Below are 20,443 nucleotides of genomic sequence, written 5' to 3'. Positions count from 1 at the left end.
TTTGGTGCCTTCACATAATTTAAACTTGCAAAACAAAACATTTTCACTGCAGTCTCAGATACTTTACCCGGTGCATTTAGACTAATCAATAAATTCATAGTAATTAAGGGCGGTCCAGTCTAGCCTTTTCAGCTCAAGCACCAAGAAGTGGGACTCCATTGTGACCACAGTGATGCTATTACAGGCTGTAGCCCTCTCTCCTTTCAAGAGAAGGGTAGATCACTTTTCCTTTGCACTCGATTCTAATCTCATTGGCTTTCATTTTTGCCCCTGGCTAATGAGCCGTAACCTCGTTAACCTAATCCGTCTCATCCAATGAAGGACAGGTAAAATTATCATGTTGCCTAATAAGTCAGTGGTGGAAATAAATCATCCCAAAATACTGACGTGACAGGCTGTGACGGCGGCGGACAGCATGAGTCTGCGTTCTGATTGATAGGCCATTTTGGTGCAAAGTGGTTGAGCAGCGACAGGCCTCTTGTGATCACCGGATCAGGCCGAGGTTAACAATGAAGAAGAGAGTCGCAGAGCACAGTGAAATCCTCTCTCTTATCCTCGACAGTGATGTATTCACTAAGCAACAAGAGTGTGTGAACTGAATCAGTCATTGCAGCCATTAGTGTCGGAGCTGGAGGTTGTTCATATTTCGGTGGCTCTCATTTGACTCCGAGGTCGCCGCTAATTGACACATATCTGTGAATCTGTGGATAGTGAGGTTATTGTGCTGTTTATTAAAACATATCGTCCTTGGTGCAGCACAAAGATATTTGGTGGTTCAGAAAGTCTCCGTGAATGAATCTATTGCATGCTCTTTTAAGGTTTGCTTTATAAGGTTTACATTTATCTTTTTTTGTTTGAATGTTTTTGCTATTACTAACTTTTATAAACATCAGACTATCAGCTGTGGTATTTTTCCGGCAGTGTATACAGTTATTCAAAATAGTTTTACCAACTGCAGCATGCAGGTACATCCATGCTGTAATACTGAATAACAGTCTTTATGGTCCTTTCACTATATTCAAATGTAAGTTTCTACTTTGTGGTATTTTTACTTTATTTATTTTCCAGTTATTATCACTGACTACCAAAGCATCTCACCCCCGACTCTATATATTACAAAGCATTCAATGCTCATATTTAAATATTTAAATCTGATGATGGCAACGTGTTTAAAAAAAAAAAAAAGCAAGGATACATCTCACAGAGGAGAATCTTTCTCTTTCTCTATCAGTTGGAGTTTCAGTGCTGTGTAAATGACGTGTGTGGAAAAATAGTTTCACAGCCTAACAATGGCATGCCTCTGTCTTTTGTTATTATTAAAGCTTCAGCGAATCCAGAGAAGTCTCTGCAAGTGACGAGGCTGAATAAATGACCTTCAGGTGGCAAATATCTGAAAACCTTTGTGGGTGAACGCAGTTTTTCACAGCACCCACAAATGCAAGTTTAAAACACCAAGACGGATCGTTTAAGGCTGCTTTCCTTTCAGCTCCAATCCTACAGAAAGCAAACACATTTAACTTTCAGAAATACAGAAACTGATTTCATCAGCTCAGAAAAGCTTACTATGAGGTGATGCAGCTGATACGAGTTGCACTTTCAGTTGTATTTTCAATTAAATATAAGCTTTCATTGATTTAAAGCTGCATTCTAACTTATTTTCACATTCTGACCAAATAAAGGTCTGAAAATAGGATTTAACTGGACTCTGGTACAATGATGATGCATCTGGCAATGAACAGCCATGTTTAATATTGTTAACAGCTCCTTACAAAGATAATAACTTCAAACACAGAGATTCCTGACGACCCTCACTGGTCGACTTTTATTAGTACGGAGTAATTCTACAGAAGGGCGTCGCATCTTTGAGGTACTAAACTTAAAAAAACAAACAGCGTCTCTTTCCAGGAACGATGCTTTGTCATGCTGGGATGCTGGGCAATAAACCGAGCAGCATAAACATTTCATTTAGAGACTAAATGTGTGCTTGCATGCTTGAGGTTTGGAGGGAGTACCAAGGACACTTAGTGCTAGAGTTTAAAATGTTTTTAGTGCTTTTAGCACCATACAGATAATTGTTATCCTCAGCTGTATTCAGGTGAAGCCGTGACTGTCAGAGAAAGATTTTCTTGGTTTAACAAATAAAAACCAAGACCAGAGCTGCATCAGCGTCGGACAGATAAATATAAAAAGATATTACGGCTTCTGCCCTCCTCACAATGTTGACAGGTTAATTTTTTATCTGTCATCACCGCTTGTTTCTTTTTTAATAGAAACTAATAAACAAGAAAAAACAACTAAACTTTGCTGTAAACAACTTCTCCCTCCTGCTTTACAGCTGTAGACTTCTGCAAACATCCACCACCTGCCCACCTCACTATTCTAACAGCATGTTATTCATTAATTCTCTAACCCCACGTTTCTCCTGAACGGTATCTGTAATAAGATAAGATAAGATAACCTTTATTAGTCCCACACGTGGGAAATTTGTTTTGTCACAGCAGGAAGTGGACAGTGCAAAAGTTATGAAGCAAAAATTAGAATACAATAAGAATAAATACAGTACACAACTGTACAGAATAGAATAAATAAAATACTATATACAGTAGAATAAAAAAGAATAAAATATACAATAAGAAAATATAGAATACAAATGCTATATACAACTGAGTAAAAAATACAACGTCTGATGTATTTGCAATGAAAATTTCAATTTTCAATTTTCATTCAGACATTGACAACGTCAATGTCTGATCAGGCTGCTTTTGTTAGCTTTCTTGTTTCACGTTCAATGCTGGAAGCGAGTCGATGCAGCGAGTGGATCCACGGTGCTGATTTACAAGAAAACTGCCCTCATTGAGTGAATTACTGGTGCTAAAAGATGATGATGGTGCGACGTCACTGTGTTGTTCTTCTGACAGCAACAAATGGACCAATCACATTTCTTGTCCTCAGTGTGTGAAATAAATGTAACAAACTTTACATTTTAAGTTGCATTTTGGTTCATTTTTTAAAAAAGCTGATCCTTCTCTAAGCATGTATTTAAAAAACCTCTCAGGCTTTAGGGCAGTCAAACTTCTCTCATTTGCAGACTTTGCTTCCTGCTCAACATTAATGACTGAAGAAAAAGGTTTTGCTCATTTTTTTCCCTCTTTATTTATAAAGTTTTGCACATGTAATTTGACATATCAGGCCCAATACAGCAAGTACCAACCGATATAAAGACATATATCAAAACAAATTAGGCCATTAAAATTCGGATGATAACAATAAAACAGAAAAAAGAAAGGAAAAAAAGGAAGAAAAACAAAAAAACAACAACAACCCACGCACAGAAAACAACAAAAAACAAACAAACAAAAAAAATAATAATTTAAAAAATCAACTCCCTCCCAAAACCATAACAAAAGGGAACCCTGTGGTACAAAAGTTTAGTCTGTTGTAAGTGTTTTCAATGAGTTAAAGTAAATGATAAAAGGCTGCCACATCTGTGAGAACTTATTAACATTTCCTCTGAGTCTAAATTTTATTTTCTCCATTTTTAAAAAGAACATAACATCTTCCAGCCAACGTGATCGGGCTGGAGGGTGAGGAGCTTTCCAAGACAGCAAAATTCGACGCCGTGCCAGCAGTGAAGTGAAAGCGATAATATCCAGTTGCTTACGACTAAGGTTCAGGGCGGCGTCCTCAGAAACACCAAAAATGGCAACTAGTGGACATGGTTTGAGAGTAACGCTCAAAACACGAGAGAGCACGTCAGAGTAAAAAGTCCAGTATAATTGAAGTGACGGGCAGGCAAAAAACATATGAGTTAAATCACAGGGGGAGGTGTTGGAGTTTTCTCTCATTTTTGATGTGAAACTTTTAGATCAGACTCAGATATACAGGACTGGTAGGCTCTAATGCCATTAGAAAGCCCATTAATAAGACGATGTGAACAGAAGCTCTGAGAACAGATTAAGAATGCGTCTTTTATTCTGGCCATTAAAAAAATGTATTTTTCCCACCTGCTCCACAGGCCATTGAATGCATCACGCAGGGACGGGAACTGGAGAGGCCACGCACCTGCCCGAAGGAGGTCTACTTGCTGATGCAGGGCTGCTGGCAGAGAGAGCCCCAGCAGAGGATGGTCATGAAGGACATCCACAGCCGTCTGCTGGCCCTGGTCAAGAACCCCCCGGTTTACCTGGATATCCTGGGCTAGAGGGGCCGCGGGCCAACCAGGCTGGGGAGGTTGGATTTTTGATTTGAGATATAAAACGTCTGTTACTCATTTAAGTTCATTCTGCTTTTCCAGCTGTGATGCTTCGTGGGCAGTAACATCTGCTTTGACCTTTTTGGCTGCAGTTTTGCCTCATTCCAGCTCGACTTTGACCCCTTAACTGGTTACTGCCCCGTCCTTCTCTGGAAACCTGTCACATGTTTACCAAAGTGTTTAATGTTTATCTGAGGTGGGATCAGTCTGATGGAGGAGCGTGCATGGATAAGAACTAAACTAACTGTGCATAGGCTCTTGCTGGGAATCTACTGCCACGTGGTCTCTGGAGTCCCTTCATCAGCTGAGCTGCGACACATTTTAAATGACTTTTAGCTGACGTGCTTGTGTTGGTTTAGAAAGCAAAAAACTCGTTTTACAGATCTTAGTACAGCAGATAGTCATTTGTATAGTACCGTCACTGATTTTGGATAAGTTTTGATATAGAGGGTTATTAAGAAAACAAAGAAAAAAAGCTTTCATTGATGTATATAAGATAGTCACAGCCAAACCTTGTTTGTTTCTCACGTGTCAGATTGAGTGTATCATATGAATATTTTTCAGAAGAAAAAAAAAGATGTCAGACATTAGCAGTGAAAACGTTTCCTGGTATATCAACGACTGTGTTTACATTTAATTACTGTCAAATATGAACTTCCAAAGAGCGACTTTTCCGCCTGCGGCCGCTATTGAGACTCGCTCAGGAGCGGATTTTGGACAGATCAGCCATGTTTAACATGCTACTGTAACGACCTTCAGAATCAAAGTGCTGCAGTGAAATTTGGTAAGGGGGCAAGCTGGTGGGGAGGTGACACCCCGAGAGGTAACAGATGGGTTAAAGCGAGACTCCAGGAGGAGAGGGACAGATGGCACTGAAAGTGAAACTAGACATGAACCCACCACCGTAACATTTGTCATTCCACCAAATGGGGCATTGAGAGGGTGTGTGAACCACTGCGATGCCTCTAAGTGTACATACTGAGTGTATATACTCTGTATTAATGTCTAAAACAAAATATATATATATATATATCTTCATGTATTGTTACTCCAGCACTTTGTATATTGTCTGCCCTTAAAAATAAACAAACTTGATTAAAAAAAACGAGGCTGCAGTGTTCGCAGGAACATCCCTCTGCATCAGTCAATCCATCATTATCGTATGCTTCAGACTGAACAATGATTTGGACTCCTGTCTGTACTTAAAGTTAGACATCTTAACAAGGCTATTCAAGAGCCTTCTATTATTTTGACGAACTAATCAGCAACCTGCGACGTCTCCACGGGATGCTCAGCAGACGGTTATTGAAAAGGAATAATCAAGTTTCATATTGCCTTACCGCGGGCCCTCCAGCAAACAAACACCCTCCAAAACCCAACTCTCTCTCTTCGTCTCTCTGCCTTGCCCCCTTCCTTCACCACCACCACCCTCCCTCGCTCCATCACTTCGTATGCAGAGCGCCTCCGGGGAGTGGTAATGGATTGTGAGTAATGCTATCATCCCCTTCTTTCTCTTTCTTTCTCTCGACCTCCTCTGGTGAACCGGGAGGGGGATGAAAAACACTTGGACCCGTGTCTGGCTCATTGTTTCTTGTAGTGTCTTACAAGCAGATTCTGGGGAGATAGGATTAGTACACTCTGTAGTATTTGTCCCTGTTATCCTTAAGGGCTCCATTTGTGGTTTCAGAATGAGCCTTTTTAATAAGCACTCGAGGCTCCACCTTGGTTGGATGTGGAATATGACTATAATAAAAGCTGGAAATGAGGCCATTTTTAAAATGGAAGTCCTATTAGAGCTTTGCAGCAGGATACTTTCCTTTTCAATCTTCCACCTAGTCATATAATGCATGTATACAGGATATTGATTTCTTATGGTAATTATTTCTTCATGATAATGGTGGTGCCGATTCATTTTGGTCTACTGCTAATAATAAACCACTCAGCGTGCTTTACCATCCATCCTGCAGCGAGAGATTAGAGAACAGGAAGAGAAATGATTTAGTGAATCAAACCGAAGCAGAAGAAACCGGCACAACCTGAGAAGAATGTGAGATAATCTGCAGATTAAAAATATTCACACTTACAAATGGCTACGCACAACTATTTCACATCCCCACATTTAAAAGTTCTTATTATTATTGACCCTCAATTCAAGGCTTTTATACCTCTGTGAGGGGGTTTAAGACTCCAACAACAATACTAAAAATACATTTTGAAGTCTGCAGATTTTCTCGTCCAGCAGCTGGTTTTTCCTGCAGACAAACGTTCACTCTGAGCCTGCGGTTCATTTCTTTACAGATAAAGGCTGCTCAGCAGAGACAGCAGCGAAGAGCTCCTCAAACTAAACAGGATGTGTTTGCTGTACTGTTCTGCCCTCTGCTGGCCAGTCAGGCACACTGCTCTGATTCCAACGAACGTTGAAGTGACACAAAAAGACACAAATAATTGTGAATAAAGAGACAGGGACCAGTTGCATATATTTAACAGATTACTGGGTAATGTGGGAAGTCCTTTTGTGCACCGTTTCCACTGTTACATTAAGTGAAATCAGATTATTTAAACAAACGAAAAAGAAAAGTTTGCTTTTTGATATCACTCCATACAATAATTCCATTTATAAAAGGTTTCATTTATTACACAAATCTAGTAGAACAAAGCAGCAAATTACAAATTACACACGGCAAAGAACAAATAAGTATTTATACATTTCAAGAGTAGTTTGTGTTTTGTATCAAAAGAAAAACTTGTATAAAACATTAAAAAAGGCACCAATAACTTTGCCCCTCTTTTTTTAAATTCAATGGTTCCTCCTGCTCTTGTCTTTGCGCTTCACATCACTCAACATCCATCCACAAAGTGTTTAGAAAATGCCACAAGTGCTCACTTTTCCGGCTGTTCTCGCCCTCGGGGTAACCGTGATCTGGTCTGGAGAAATCATTGATACGTTGGTCGAATAAGTGCAGATCGAAACAAAAACCGATGACGTGAGCATGACTGAGTTTTACAACTCTGGCACGTCTGCAAACAGTAAACGGCTGCGAATGAGTAAGATGACACGAAAATTTCCCCAAAACAAACACCAGCTCAGAAGTAAAGGCTTCCAGACAAGTCTAGTAGAGTCGCATTAAGTCTGTAATGATGCAACTCCAAGAATCAAGAGGGTCAAACAGAGGAATGCTGTAAGGTGACGCCTGTAGAGAAAATAAAATTGATCCACGCCTGGCAGGGGAGGAGATAAAACAAGGGAACACTGATGGCAGCGTCTGCCACGGAAAGGAAGATGTGACTTTATACTCTGCACGCTGACCTCGAACACATCTTAAAAACAAGTGCTCTAATATAAATGTGTGTGTGCGCTTTGTGATTCTACACACTCGCCGCAGACATTTCTACTTCAGCGTCCGACGTGGACCTGTAACACACCTCAGTCCTGTAATATCACATACATGTTTACCCTCTGATCAACTTCTCCACCACGAGTGTTAAAAGATGCGTGTAAACGGCGACGATGAAGTAATGATGATGTCAATCTGTCCCATAAAAATGCTCAACAATGGGTTTAATACAGTACAAGCACGACGAGCATCAGTGCTACAACTGAGAGGTTTAGTAACGTAAGACCCAGCTTCAATCCTGTATTATAGAACCGTATTATGAGACCTTATATGCTGATTAATGAATTGTTGGATTCATGGATCTTATCAAGTTTTTTTGTGCATTATTGGGAGTAAAAGTTTGTCTTAACACAAGTGAGAAATATCCAAAATAGCCTCTTTTTAAAAAACAATAACAGCTGCAGCTCATTTCTTTTTCTTTTCTTTTTCTTTTCTCAACTTACAATTTTACAGAGTTTTGTCAAAAAGGCTAAAAATTATTTGGGAACAAAACAATTTATTTGCATTTGTCAGGCGCAGTTTTGGAGATATTAGCTTCTCTTAAATCTGTTGGAACCAACTGGCATTCGCCGCTTTGTGCTTGAATTACACAAAAAACATACTTTGAAAACTGAGCAGCACTGTCTCTTTCTTCAAATCATAACCAAATAAATAGAGAAATTGTAGTTTTAAATTCACTTCATTTCAGTTTCAGTTAGATTTCAGAGATGATCTTCTGCTTTCAGTTTGGTTTTGTTGACTCACACTCATGTCGACACCAAAGACTCAAACACCTGTGACAAATTTCACTGTTAAAGACTAAAATTAGAGACTTTTTAGTTTTGTAATCACTAAATATTGCTTAAATGACATTAAATAAATGTTCTTTTTTCTCGTTTTAGTCAGTAATAACGGCCGTGGCCAGTTTTACAGGACGGTAAGAACCACTTTCTTTCAGCTACAAGCTACACCCATGATGGGAAGCGTGTGTTTGTGATATTGTATAAACACCGACCTCTTCACCCCTCAGCTGAGCTCTGTTAACGAGCACCAGATGTAGAAAATAGAAAGAAAATAGTTCCTGAGTGAAACGTTTTGCAGGGGCGTGATTTCTAGAAAGAGACAATTACAGCTGAGTTATTTCTGAGCACAACGAGGCAAATATGAAGCCAGTTTTTCAACTTTTCAGCAGATATCTCCAAAACTGTGAAGTTCACACAAAACCAATCTAGATGTTCCTGCAAAGTGCAGTTTAGAGTCCCAATAATGGTCAAAAACTACTTGATAAGATGGGCCTTCTTTTCAGTGTTATTGTTATTGTTAGCTCACCTACCTGATACAAAAACAAAACAAAATAAACTGTCTTCCTTTCCGTTAATGCAGCTACAACAAGCAATAAATATTCTATAAATAGAAGAGTGGTAAATAGTCACAAGATACCTAAAGTATAGGAAAGGTTAATAGTTTGCAAAGTGCACCAGATACTGCAACAACACAAAGCTCCCACATTAACATCGTCTCTCCTCCCTCCATTTCTCTTAATTCAACCAGTAGTTATTATAAACCACACATTGGAAATTTCTCGAAATATTACTATAACTGGTTTTATTTACGTATTTATTTTTTGCTTGTAATTTTAAGTGCTTTCCCCCTTTACCTGATCGTTCAGAGTGGATCTTATGAGACGTGATGGAAAGGTAAAATGGTGCCATTTGCTCAGAACATAAAATTGTTGAAGACCTTCAGGGGGCATGAGGCCACTATAGTGTTGCCATGGGAACACCAAATGGTTATAAAAAAAAAAAAATGGTACCTGTCTTTTAATCACCGCAGCACTGTAACCTGTGGCAGATTGTAGGGTTCATAATAAAGGCAGGCAATCAGAAAGAGAACCACACTGGTCTGCAAATCAATGCCAGTCAGAGTGGAATCAATAGGTGGATATATAAGAGCCGGCAATCCAGTCTACATCACGTTATGGAGAGGTGAACACGTGTTGTCCATGCTGCTTTAACGCACAGGACAACTTCACTGACCAATGTGTCCAGTTACAGAGAATATTTCAATGATCACTGAGTAACGGAAACCGAGTTTGTGACGCTGTTAATTAGAAAAGAATCCCTGCAAATTGTAACATTGTTTCCAGTTTGAAGCTTGTAGTGATCCACTGCAAACAGGCACTTAGGTGTCGTGTTACCACAGCTTGCTTCCTTCAACCCAGAGCCTTTTTCATACAAGTCAGCAATGAGAAGCATAAAAACAAACAATCATTGGTAGATGTGTTTTCAGCCTCACTTCCATTAACGCCAGAAAAAGGCTTTGATAACCGTGTCTGGGTCCTCAGCTTCTGCGTAAACACACGAACACGTCAGACGTGCAACGCTGCCAGGACATGGAATATAAAGTGAGAAACGAAAGGTGTTAAACAAGCACTACTGTCAACTGTAGCTGCTGAGACGGACAAACAGCCGAACCTTTCCTTTGGAAAGCGAATCGGCTTTTATGAGGCGGAAAACGCCCCGCCCTCACTGCTCCTTGCACCCGCAGGTGGATGAGTGTGGCTGGTTGGGGCTGCGGCACGGCTTCCAGAGCAGCGGGGCGCTGAAAATGCCGATTATTCCGAGGTTGATGACGAGGCTGATGGCGAGCGCCCCGATGGTCCCAAGAAAAGATGGCATCATTCCGTGGTTCAGGAGCCACGTCCTCCGTGATGTCATGTCTGCGAGCACACCCTCCATCTGGAAGTGGGACCCCACCACAGCGCTGACGTGGAAGAGCTGGTGGCTGTGGCCTTTGGGAAGGAAAGATGACTTTCAATTAATGAAACAAAAACAGTCGAGTCAAGTCGAGAACTGATTGGGCGAGTCCAACACAAGTCCAACTATGGCGTCGCTACGATCCAGAGCAGCTTTGAATTATTCACAGTTTAGAGTAATCCTCATTTGCTTAGACTGGGTTTTGATGAGGTTTGAACCTTTGACTAAACTATCTCGTGATTCATAGGGTTACAGTCCTGTCAACAAAGCCATCACGAAGCTGTATGAGACACTGTCCTAAGCCGGGAATGATAACACTCCACATATTAGAGAAAAGAAGGAATAAGGCTATCCTCTGAGGAGCGGGAGGCAATTTTCAATAGTCCTTAAATAACTCTGCTGTGAACATTGTTGAAATAGTTGATACTTTATTTCACTCGTCGTTGAGTCCTAAAGGAATGCACGCTCCAAGTGTTGGAGATGGTGTGGACCATCAGGAGCTTGTGTTTTGGAGACGCTTAATACACAAACACTGAATATATCATTTAAGATTTTGAGAGTTTGTACCTAAAACACTTTCGTGCCATGAAGCTGAGGAAAGATACAAAACTCCTTAGACTGCCAGTAAGAACGTGTATAACCAGTAAAGTCAGTACCACCCCCAGCTGAAGACTGACATGGAGCTCTACAGGAAATGTTTCTTTCAACAAAGGAATGATGGACTGGAATAACTGGAATTCTCTTTTTTGTATTCGAAAAGTTGGGAAAGACCCTTTTTTAATATCTAAGCATCATTTCCTGATAAACAAATCTCTAAAAATCTCCTCTTCTTTTCAAAGATTAACAAATGCAGCAGCTTTTTGTCCGCCTTCAGAGGCGTTTGAAACAATGACACTTGTGTGAAACCTCACCAGAGAAAACAAAACAATCCACCGAGCAAAGAAAAGTCTGCGCAGGTTTACACACCATCGCTTCCAAAGCCTGTTTGATATCGAGCCATTATTTAGCGTCAATTGTGCAGCGACCAGCAGGGAAAACATTCAAAAACAAGCAAAGACAATAGAAGGCAAATGTAAGCGTTGCAGTCGCACACGGAGGCCAAACTAAAGAACACGATGCTTAGAGAATAACGCTGACACTCCCAAAGGCCTTTCCCAAACTATTGTTCATAAACTTACATGTATTCCTATCTTGGAGCAAACTCAATGAAAACAGAGGCTTCTAAAACTTCAAAAGCTTTTGTACGTGCACTTGAATTTGAATGCGACTCATTTGGTTATTTTTCTTCATCTTTTAACCCTTTAAGACCTACCATAGAACCAAGTCCGCCAGAGCTGATATTATATTTTTACATGCTGTGGAGCCATTTTTGGGAGCATTTCAAGTTGCTATACATCAATACAACCTTTACAGCCCAAATTTTAATAATATGTCTGCATTAAGTGCATAGTAATTACATAAATTGCAAAAAAAGTGCAAAAAACGACAAAAAAAATTAAAATCGTTTTTGTTTTTTTAACATATATTTCTAGTTAGAGAAATTTAAGAGGCTTATCCCTCAAAACTGTAAATACAAAAAAGTTGCACAAAATAGTTTCCCACCACAGGAAATTTATTTTAAGTGTCTTCATAGTTTTATTTTTGAAATACACCAATTTTTATATACTGCAGGAAAAACGAAAATAAATATTATAATGCAAATTTGCAAAAAAGCAGCATATGCATCAAAATAAACTATTTCCAGCAGTGCAATATGAGTCCTAAGCATCCCAGAAACGACACAGAAAGTCATAAAGTCAAAGATAACTTTTAAAAACACCAGTATAGGCTCATGAGGCCCTGATGGTAAAAAAAAAAAAACTACATTTCCGCAAAATGATGTCACTTCCGGTTTTGGGCAGGTCATGGCGGACATGCGATAGTTCACGCTGATGGACGTAGGAAGTGTTACAAACAGCTGATCGGATCGGCAAAGCGTGTTTCTGGAATATTATGTTTTTGTTGCTGCAAGTGCTTTTTATGCAGTTTTTGCAAAGCTATATGTGGAAGGAAACTGTGACCGAGGACAAGCTGATGGCATAAGATGTAAGTACAACTCCTCAGGTTTCATATGCAAAAAAAAAAAAAAATATTGCACTAGCTTACGTGGTTGCAGAGCTACCGGGATTTTAAAATAGTTGCGCAAAACGGAGCGTGCCCGCTCCGACCGGCTTTAAAGGGTTAACTGGCATTAAGTCAGGAAAAGCCACAAAAGGACGTACCGAAGTAGTCGAAGCACCCCGGGGCCAGCCTCTCCGGGAGGTGGGCGGTAAACAGAAAACAAGTGAGGAAGGCGAAGAGGAGGTGGTAACAGTGATTGGACAAGGCGCCGGTTGGACTGCAGCTTCCACCGCAGCACAGAAGAATCTAAACACAGGGGAAAATAACTGATTCTATTATTGGATTAAACGCAGATTAACACTGATTGTCGGAGCATTACTGACCCAGACAGAAAAGTGACTTGCATAATGCACAAACTAATGAGGAATAGTGTAGCGATTAGGGGAATTAACTGATGGCAGACATTTGTATTAGATAAACAAAGGAAATCAGATTCTGGGATAGTGAGCCAAAGTCCTATTACATTATTAAAGAGTGGCACTTATCAGCGTTTATGTAATGACACAAACAAACAGACCAACACAAAAAAAAGATACTTGTTCACAGTGGAAATTAAGGTCAAATTAAGTAAGAGAAGAATGCAATTATGCAAGTGTATTATACGCCACTTTCTTCCTTTCAGATGTCGGAGCAAATTCTGTGAACTCAATTACTCAGCAGCTTGATACAGAGAAGAATCTACTGCCTCCAGATATATACAGAAACGACAAACACATCATACAGTCTGCAACTCCCACTCTGTGGTTTTCCTCCAATTTCCAGCTCCTTTGTAGTGTCGAAGAAATAAAATAAAACCTTCACGAGATGAAAAAGAGAAAAAGATGAGAATCTTCCAATATAACCCCCCCTCTCCTTTTCCACTGGTGAAAATGAAACAGGAGGAAAGCACAGACCAGCAGAGCGAACAGGACCCGCCTTTCATATCCATCGTTAATTAATAAAAGGAGTCATCACCTTTGTGTATGTGCTATGGTATAATCGAGTATGAGTTGAGCTGATGAGTAAAATAAAATTATATATTTGTTGATTTTATAAAACATCTGAACACAGAAATGCTGTAGAAAGTCAGAAACAGTGAAAGTCTGTGAGCTGAGAGAGTGTGAGCACCATCACTTCACTTTTCGGTCTCCTTTAACGTGACTTACCCTGTAAATCAGAGGGACGGTGTCAAAAATAAACGGGACGACAAATGCTATGGTCCGAAGGGCTTTACTTCTCTTTGGGAACTGCAACTCCAGGAACCTGCGGAGGCCAACAGAGGGCAGCGATCATTTCACTTTGTCATCTCCTCGCCTTTCAAAGTTGCGCGTCTCAGCCCAACCTCTCGAGAAGCTAATGTAAGCACCAGAGATGGGCAGTAACGTGTTACTGTAATCTGATTATTTTTTTTCAAGTAACAAGTAAAGTAAGGGATTACTATTGCAAAAACGGTAATTAGATTACCATTACTTTCCCGTAGGAACGCTGCGTTACTGCGTTACTAAAACCGTGATTTTTTTTTTGCGAGAATGTCTCATGACAGTGACGTAAGCGAGTGCGACGTTCGTGACAACAGCTGTGTGCAGATCAACAATGGATCATATATCGAGTGCAGAGAGAGTATGAGCGTGCAGCGTTTAAAGCGTGGAAGTACTGACCTTACTTTGAGTTTGATTCCATAAAAAGTGACAAAAACATTAGTGTCCGTTGTGCGTGAGAAGAAAACTTCTTTTTACAGCGAAAAAACCCCTAAACCTCCAAGCAAGCACCGAGTAGCTACGACGTAATGGGAAACTCACAGAGAAACTCGCGGATTCTTCCACTGACCGCTGCACACCTGCACCAGGGTAAACCTCCGCCTACCCCACTCCTGCTTTACAGGTGAAAATAGAGCAACAGGACCGCTAGTCTTTGACTTTATTTTCTGCTGTGTTTTACTTGCATCTATTTGAAAGACTGAGTGTAAACACACAAAAAAATATTTTATGTTATGTGCTGGAATGTGCAGAAAATAGGTTTAAATATTAAACAAATTTCTTCCAGTCAGAGAATGTTGCATATAATTTAATTTTTGCTTGATGCATAAAGTTAAAAGATTAAAACTAACAAAACAAGTTTTAAAAAGAGACTTTTCCATTTGATTACATTTTGTATGATGATTATGCAGAAAAAGTAGAATTGGGCTGAAAGATCTATCACTTTATCACCTATTCAGGCTGTAAATCGTGTTTTTAAAAAGTAACTAAGTAATTAATTACTTTTGAAAATAAGTAATCAGTAAAGTAACGGGATTACTTTTTTGGGGAAGTAATCAGTAATTAGTTACTGATTACTTTTTTCAAGTAACTTGACCAACACTGGTAAGCACTACAGCTATGTAAGAGTAAGTCCCTCTAATCATATTCCTCCTTGGCTTTGGTGCACCCTGCGTTCACGACACTGAAAGAATACAGAAATCAAATACTGTTGCAGATTAGGATCGGGCCGTTTACATTTGACTTAAAAGACACCAAAGTGCTGAGGATGCAAAATGGGGGAGGGTCACTTGCTCAGTGTGACCCTTCTGAAGTTTGGAGTTTTGGACACGGTTCACTAAAATATTTGTAGTATTTAACCAATGCAAACTCCATTCAGACGCAGTATTTGTCAGTATGAGAGGAAGAAGGCAACCTAAGTAAACTAAACTATTCTCATTATAGACTCTTCTCATAAGACGAAAGGCCAGGTGGGAGCTCTCCCTTCAAGCACGTACTGTTGAGCTGGCAGGAGTACCAGCCTTAAAAGTCCTATAAACTATTCTGAATTCTAAATATTTGGCTTTTGCAGGTGGCTCCTTAGCTGGGCCGCAGGCATGGACGACTTCTACTTTGCTTTGTTACTGTACACAGGATAGATCACTGAATTTCCTGAAATACCTCTTTCTTTAAACATACCAGTACACCACACATGAAAAAAATGGAGTTAAGGCAAACTGTTGGTGCAAGGAAGGTGTAGAGGGCAAGCCTACACCACTGTGGTGTTCGCCATAGTCAGTCCAATAACTCCAGCTGTACTTATCTTGTCCATTTAACAGCTTTATTGGATTCCATCGTTTGTATTTGTTGTTCAACAGTACTTAGTATCCAGCGTCATTTTACATAAAATCACACAAACTGTTTGCTCCTTCCGACCATTAACACCTGACGCTAATTACATGTGTCTACCTTAAATACAGTCCCATAAACACACCATGCTGTAAAAACACTAAAAGTGCACACATAAGGTAACAACACACAAAAAAAATGGCTGCTACAGGAGGAGCAAACAATTATTTGGAAATCTATTGTTCCACAGAAGTGAGCTACATTCAGGCAAACTCTGACATCCAAGTTTTTAAACTCACAAGGCTTATTTACCTTGATTTGTGCACGACTGTAAGATGCAGGATGCTCAAAGTGGAATTTTCTAAGCAAGCCTGAGGACAGAGAGGATGTAAACATCAGCCTCTTACCTGGAATAGCAGGACAGGCTGGTGCAGAACACCGTGTTCCCGATGGCAATGGGAACAAAATGCTGATGAAGCCAAGTGTTCACCCAACACTCTGGCATGACGTAGTATCCGTAGCTTATGGCACATCCTGATTTAAAACAAGAAATTAAAAATATTTATTGCATCAACTGAACCGAGAGAAGCCTGAACAACTAACAGCTGATAAATAAACATATTTCATTCTGACTGCAGGACAAAAATGTCAGACAAAGAATTTCAGCTACAGAAACTGAGACAGTGAAACTTTTATTTTAAACATGTTGTTATTAATCCTCAAAATACCTGCAATGTTTTTCCCCCCAAAATTAAAGAATAGATTCAAAGCACACAAAAAAATTGAAAGCTGCAACTTTATGCTACAGTCTCCTAAAAAACAAACAAACCAAAGAAAGAAAATTAGCATTTTGCAAATAGTTTATTAATGAATATTACACTGGTGACTTCTACTTCAAATACTTTAAAAAAGATCAAAGCAGAAAGAGAAGCATGTCATAGAGATCTTTGAAACTAAATGAGGCTGTTAACTAAAATCAAAGACTGTTATATGAAGCAGAAAAACAGTGCATAGTGTACGTGGGACTTGTAACCCAAAAAAGTAGCTCTGATCTTTCTCTCTGGAGAAACGCCACAATCAAAGCTCTGCCTGCGACCACAGAGTGTGCGCTGTACTCTTTTTGTCCTGCAGTGACACCGCCTGCTGATCTTATTCCTGAGATGGACTTTTGAGCATTTTAAACAGGGGAAATCTTGGCCCTAAGAAGCTTTGTGGTAGATTACTAGGGTAGATTACTGGGCCCGCCCGTGGGCCCGCCCGTGGGCCCGCCCGTGGGCCCGCCCGTGGGCCCGCCCGTGGGCCCGCCCGTGGGCCCGCCCGTGGGCCCGCCCGTGGGCCCGCCCGTGGGCAAATTAAAGTTAATTTGAATATACTATATATTTATTAAAAATAAGGTAAAATATTTGATGCTTTTGAGTTTTAATTTTTATGTAAATGGATTGTTTCTCATTATCTTAGATTCATAGAAAATTTCCAAAGACCAATGAAAATGTTAAACTTCTGAAAATGACGTTCATTTATACTTTCAAACGCCTGATATATTTACAACTAATGCATGAAGAACACAATATTATATTTTTTTTTTGATCTGCTCTAGTATGTGCTCACCCTCAAATATGCAGGCAGGCGGTGGGGAAAAAGTTTGCAAATGAACAGCTGCGCAACAAGTAAACCTTCCTTAAAAAACAGGAATGTTCAGTTCCCTCTTTCTGGAAATTCCTTTGTAAAGCAGGTGCATACGGGAGGGAAATACTATTCATAGGAGAGCTGGTTATGAAATCAAGCAAATACTGGAGCCATAAAAACCGATCCATCTTTCAGGACGGTGGCAGAAAGGAGAGTAACATTGTTTCCGTGTGCTTTGAGTGTGTCTGATTTCCATATAATCTTAAAGGCTAACACAAGCGAAAATGTTTTGAATATTACTGTGGAATGGAACTTACCATGCAAACCGTTCAGAGGAGAAAGAAAGCAACGTTTCATCTCTTAGTATAGGATAGATGCACTATTATAGATAGACCTTAATAAAGGAGCAGTCATCCTTAATAAGATGCATGATGGTTGATCAGCCTGTTAAATGTGTTTCACCTCAAACTGTCTGACTTTACTGTGGTTTGGAGTGTTTCAAGCACCTCGGCCTTTACCCGTTAAATCTAAATTATTCTGTGTCTTATATTCTAAACTGTTTTCTTAAGGTGGAATCTAAAACCACTTATTTACCAGGAGATGGAGAGACTGAGGAGTCGGTCTATAAACAAACCTCTTTCCTTCACGTAGTTCAAAGATGGAAAAGATAAAGAGATGAAATTCTGAGCATTACGTTGTTTCCCCCGTTGATATTTGGTTACCTAGTAACGCTATCACGCGCTAAAGAAACAAAATACACCCCCAGACATTAAACACCGCTGTGGCGTCAGGACTTTTGCATTCAACCTCCCCGTGCACAAAGATTTACTACCTACAACCAGCCTGGATAGAGCTCACCTCCAAATGCTCATCCTGCTGCTCAGAAAGAAGACTTTGTCTCGGGTGGCACGAGCCATGAAGTAACGTAGCTTTAGCTTACTGTAACTCAGACAACTCAAACTGAGACAGGATGACATAAAACCATGTGACACATTAATCTAAAGTGAAATCTCATGATATTTCTTGCTGCGTGTAGCTGCTCCCTAAGCTGAAAAAGAACTCATGAAGCTCGCTATAGTATCTGGTATCAATTCTAGGTGACTTCCTTGATGAGTTATTACAGTCCACACTGACCACCCGCCTCCCACCCAAGCAGGATGATGACAATACCCCATCAACTTTTCACAGCTGAGGGGTAAAAAGGATGCGACAGCTCAGAACGTCTCTCAGAAACAAACAAACAAAAAAATCGAGACAAAATAATCTTCTTATAATCCACAACTACTTCAAAGTTAACATTTTTATTCTGCTTTTTACACAGATCTGCTAAGTAGCTACTTATTTTATACAGACATTTTTGTTGTCTTCTCTAGTGTTGTTTTTTACCTTGGCCGTCTGTTTATATCTAACAAAGGCAGACGGCCTCTGATTCTGCAGTGCTGGCGTGCTTCTTAAAAATGACACACTGTGTCCCCTTGGGATTGTTCAGGGAAACAATCAAAATAGAGAAAGAGTGATCTCAGAGGAGTGTGAAAAGAGCTACCGACTCCTCTTTATGATTTCAAGATCGTCCTGTTTCTTGGTAATGTACAATAACATCAAAAATGCTTTTAGGACTCCACCACCGGGGGTTTCTTTACCTAAGCTGTAGAGGCTGAGAGCTCCGTAGTCAAAGAAGTAGCAGATGTGGCGGGACTCTGCGGACATGGTGCTGAAGGTGTGTGCACAGCTGGACGTGAAGGGGTAAACGCAGATGAGCATCATGTACACCAGCAGCGGCCAGGTGTAGCTGTCAGTCAGGAAGTTCAGGGTAGAGCAGAGAACGCAGAAACGCCACAGAAAGTACCTACAAACATTAATTAACAAATTAAAAATGTATATATACAAAAATATGACCCCATACAGGTGCATGCAACTGATGCTGCTGTGTAATATGTTGGCATATGCATCTCTCTGACATCCTGTGAGCTTCAAAGCTCTGACTTTACGTGTATTTTGATTCAGACTTAGTGAATTTTGCAGATGTAGCCTCCACATTTCCCCACCTGTCTGTTTTTCTCTCCAGCACTATGAGAATTTTCAAGATTACATCTTTAAATCTCTGACTTTCAGTGATCCTTAGAAACTCTGTTGTGTTTACACAGCTGGAACGCTGACAGATGTTCCCTTTACCTCTTGCTTTGATCATGAATATAACTGGACTTGTTCAAGTCTGGTGTGAATGAAAGGACACCAAACACAAAACTCACCATGTTGGGAGGAAGTGGGTCCAGATGTTGATCGTCTCGTTGTTCATTTGGAAGCTGCTGAGGATACAGTCCAGTGCTGAGCTCCTTGGGTGACGGTATCCAGAGATGATGCCGTCCTCCCTGAACACCTGCGGAGCAAGCAGACAATTCAGGCGACAGGTGTGAAATTCAGCCAATCCTCGAAAAGGAAAAACTGATCATCAAACTTCATCCACTAACCCAGTCCTAATGATGCTGGGTTTCTGAGGCCAATATCAGTATTTAAATTAAATAAACAAACATGTTCATTTTCACTTTCCTCTAAATATAAAACCTTATTAGATCCTTTTGATAGTCATCATTAAAATGCTGATATTTTTACATTTTCATTGATCTGTTGTGGAAGAAACGTTAAAAAACAACGATCATTTCCACAAAAAGCCAAGTTTGCACTAAAAACTACAGAAAAAAGTTTAAAAAATGTAGCAGAACTTTACTGGTGGTAATTATTTTTATCTAGCCCCTTAAAGTGTCTGTATATAGTTCCACCACTGTTCTCACTTCATACTGTAGTGAAAACTTGTTTCTTTACGGTAAAACATCCATGACCGGATCCATCTGGATGTCGTAAGAGGAAAAGATGTTAAGACAAACAAAGATGACAACTATGTAAATATTTAGCAGGAGGGCTCTAATATCACTGCCAGTTCACACAGATTACAGTACAGCACAGACTGCAGGGAGTTAAAGGGAAAGTTCAGGTCGAAATCTACTTTATTCATCACACCAGGTTCCAGCGAGCTTTATATTAAAGGCTGTCGGTTTTTACAGGTATTACCGGAGTGTACACAACTCAAAAAATAAAGTAGAACAATATAACTGGAGTATATGTTGCTGATCCCAGCAACAGTTTTTAATGTTTTTACATGTTAAAAAAAACCTTTAAACTCTAATAACAGAAAACCAAGGGCCTAATTTTAGTCTA

The 20,443-nt window shown here is 39.9% G+C and overlaps 2 protein-coding genes across 6 annotated transcripts in view; one reads left to right on the top strand and one right to left on the bottom strand.

The window, feature by feature from the left end:
* ntrk1 (neurotrophic tyrosine kinase, receptor, type 1) overlaps nucleotides 1–5,370 on the top strand; it is a 95,540-nt gene extending 90,170 nt beyond the window's left edge. For all 4 annotated transcript variants that reach the window (XM_087848490.1, XM_087848488.1, XM_087848487.1 and 1 more), the window contains one exon: nucleotides 4,016–5,370. In XM_087848490.1, the coding sequence (XP_087704616.1) occupies nucleotides 4,016–4,201 (186 nt within the window). In that variant the 3' untranslated portion in view covers nucleotides 4,202–5,370. The remainder of the gene's footprint in view (nucleotides 1–4,015) is intronic.
* A 1,490-nt stretch (nucleotides 5,371–6,860) lies between these two features.
* The window catches only part of paqr6 (progestin and adipoQ receptor family member VI), a 31,587-nt gene continuing 18,004 nt past the window's right edge, over nucleotides 6,861–20,443 (bottom strand). For both annotated transcript variants that reach the window (XM_087848491.1, XM_087848492.1), the window contains exons 3-8: nucleotides 19,480–19,607; nucleotides 18,871–19,076; nucleotides 16,012–16,138; nucleotides 13,688–13,784; nucleotides 12,644–12,788; nucleotides 6,861–10,417 (exon numbers count right to left, since the gene is read on the bottom strand). In XM_087848491.1, coding sequence (XP_087704617.1) covers nucleotides 10,152–10,417; nucleotides 12,644–12,788; nucleotides 13,688–13,784; nucleotides 16,012–16,138; nucleotides 18,871–19,076; nucleotides 19,480–19,607 — 969 coding nt within the window. In that variant the 3' untranslated portion in view covers nucleotides 6,861–10,151. The remainder of the gene's footprint in view (nucleotides 10,418–12,643; nucleotides 12,789–13,687; nucleotides 13,785–16,011; nucleotides 16,139–18,870; nucleotides 19,077–19,479; nucleotides 19,608–20,443) is intronic.

Source organism: Neolamprologus brichardi, chromosome 11 (assembly GCF_056152115.1).
Source record: "Neolamprologus brichardi isolate AB-2024 chromosome 11, ASM5615211v1, whole genome shotgun sequence".
NCBI lineage: Eukaryota > Metazoa > Chordata > Actinopteri > Cichliformes > Cichlidae > Neolamprologus > Neolamprologus brichardi.
This window is presented reverse-complemented; position numbering and strand designations above follow the sequence as displayed.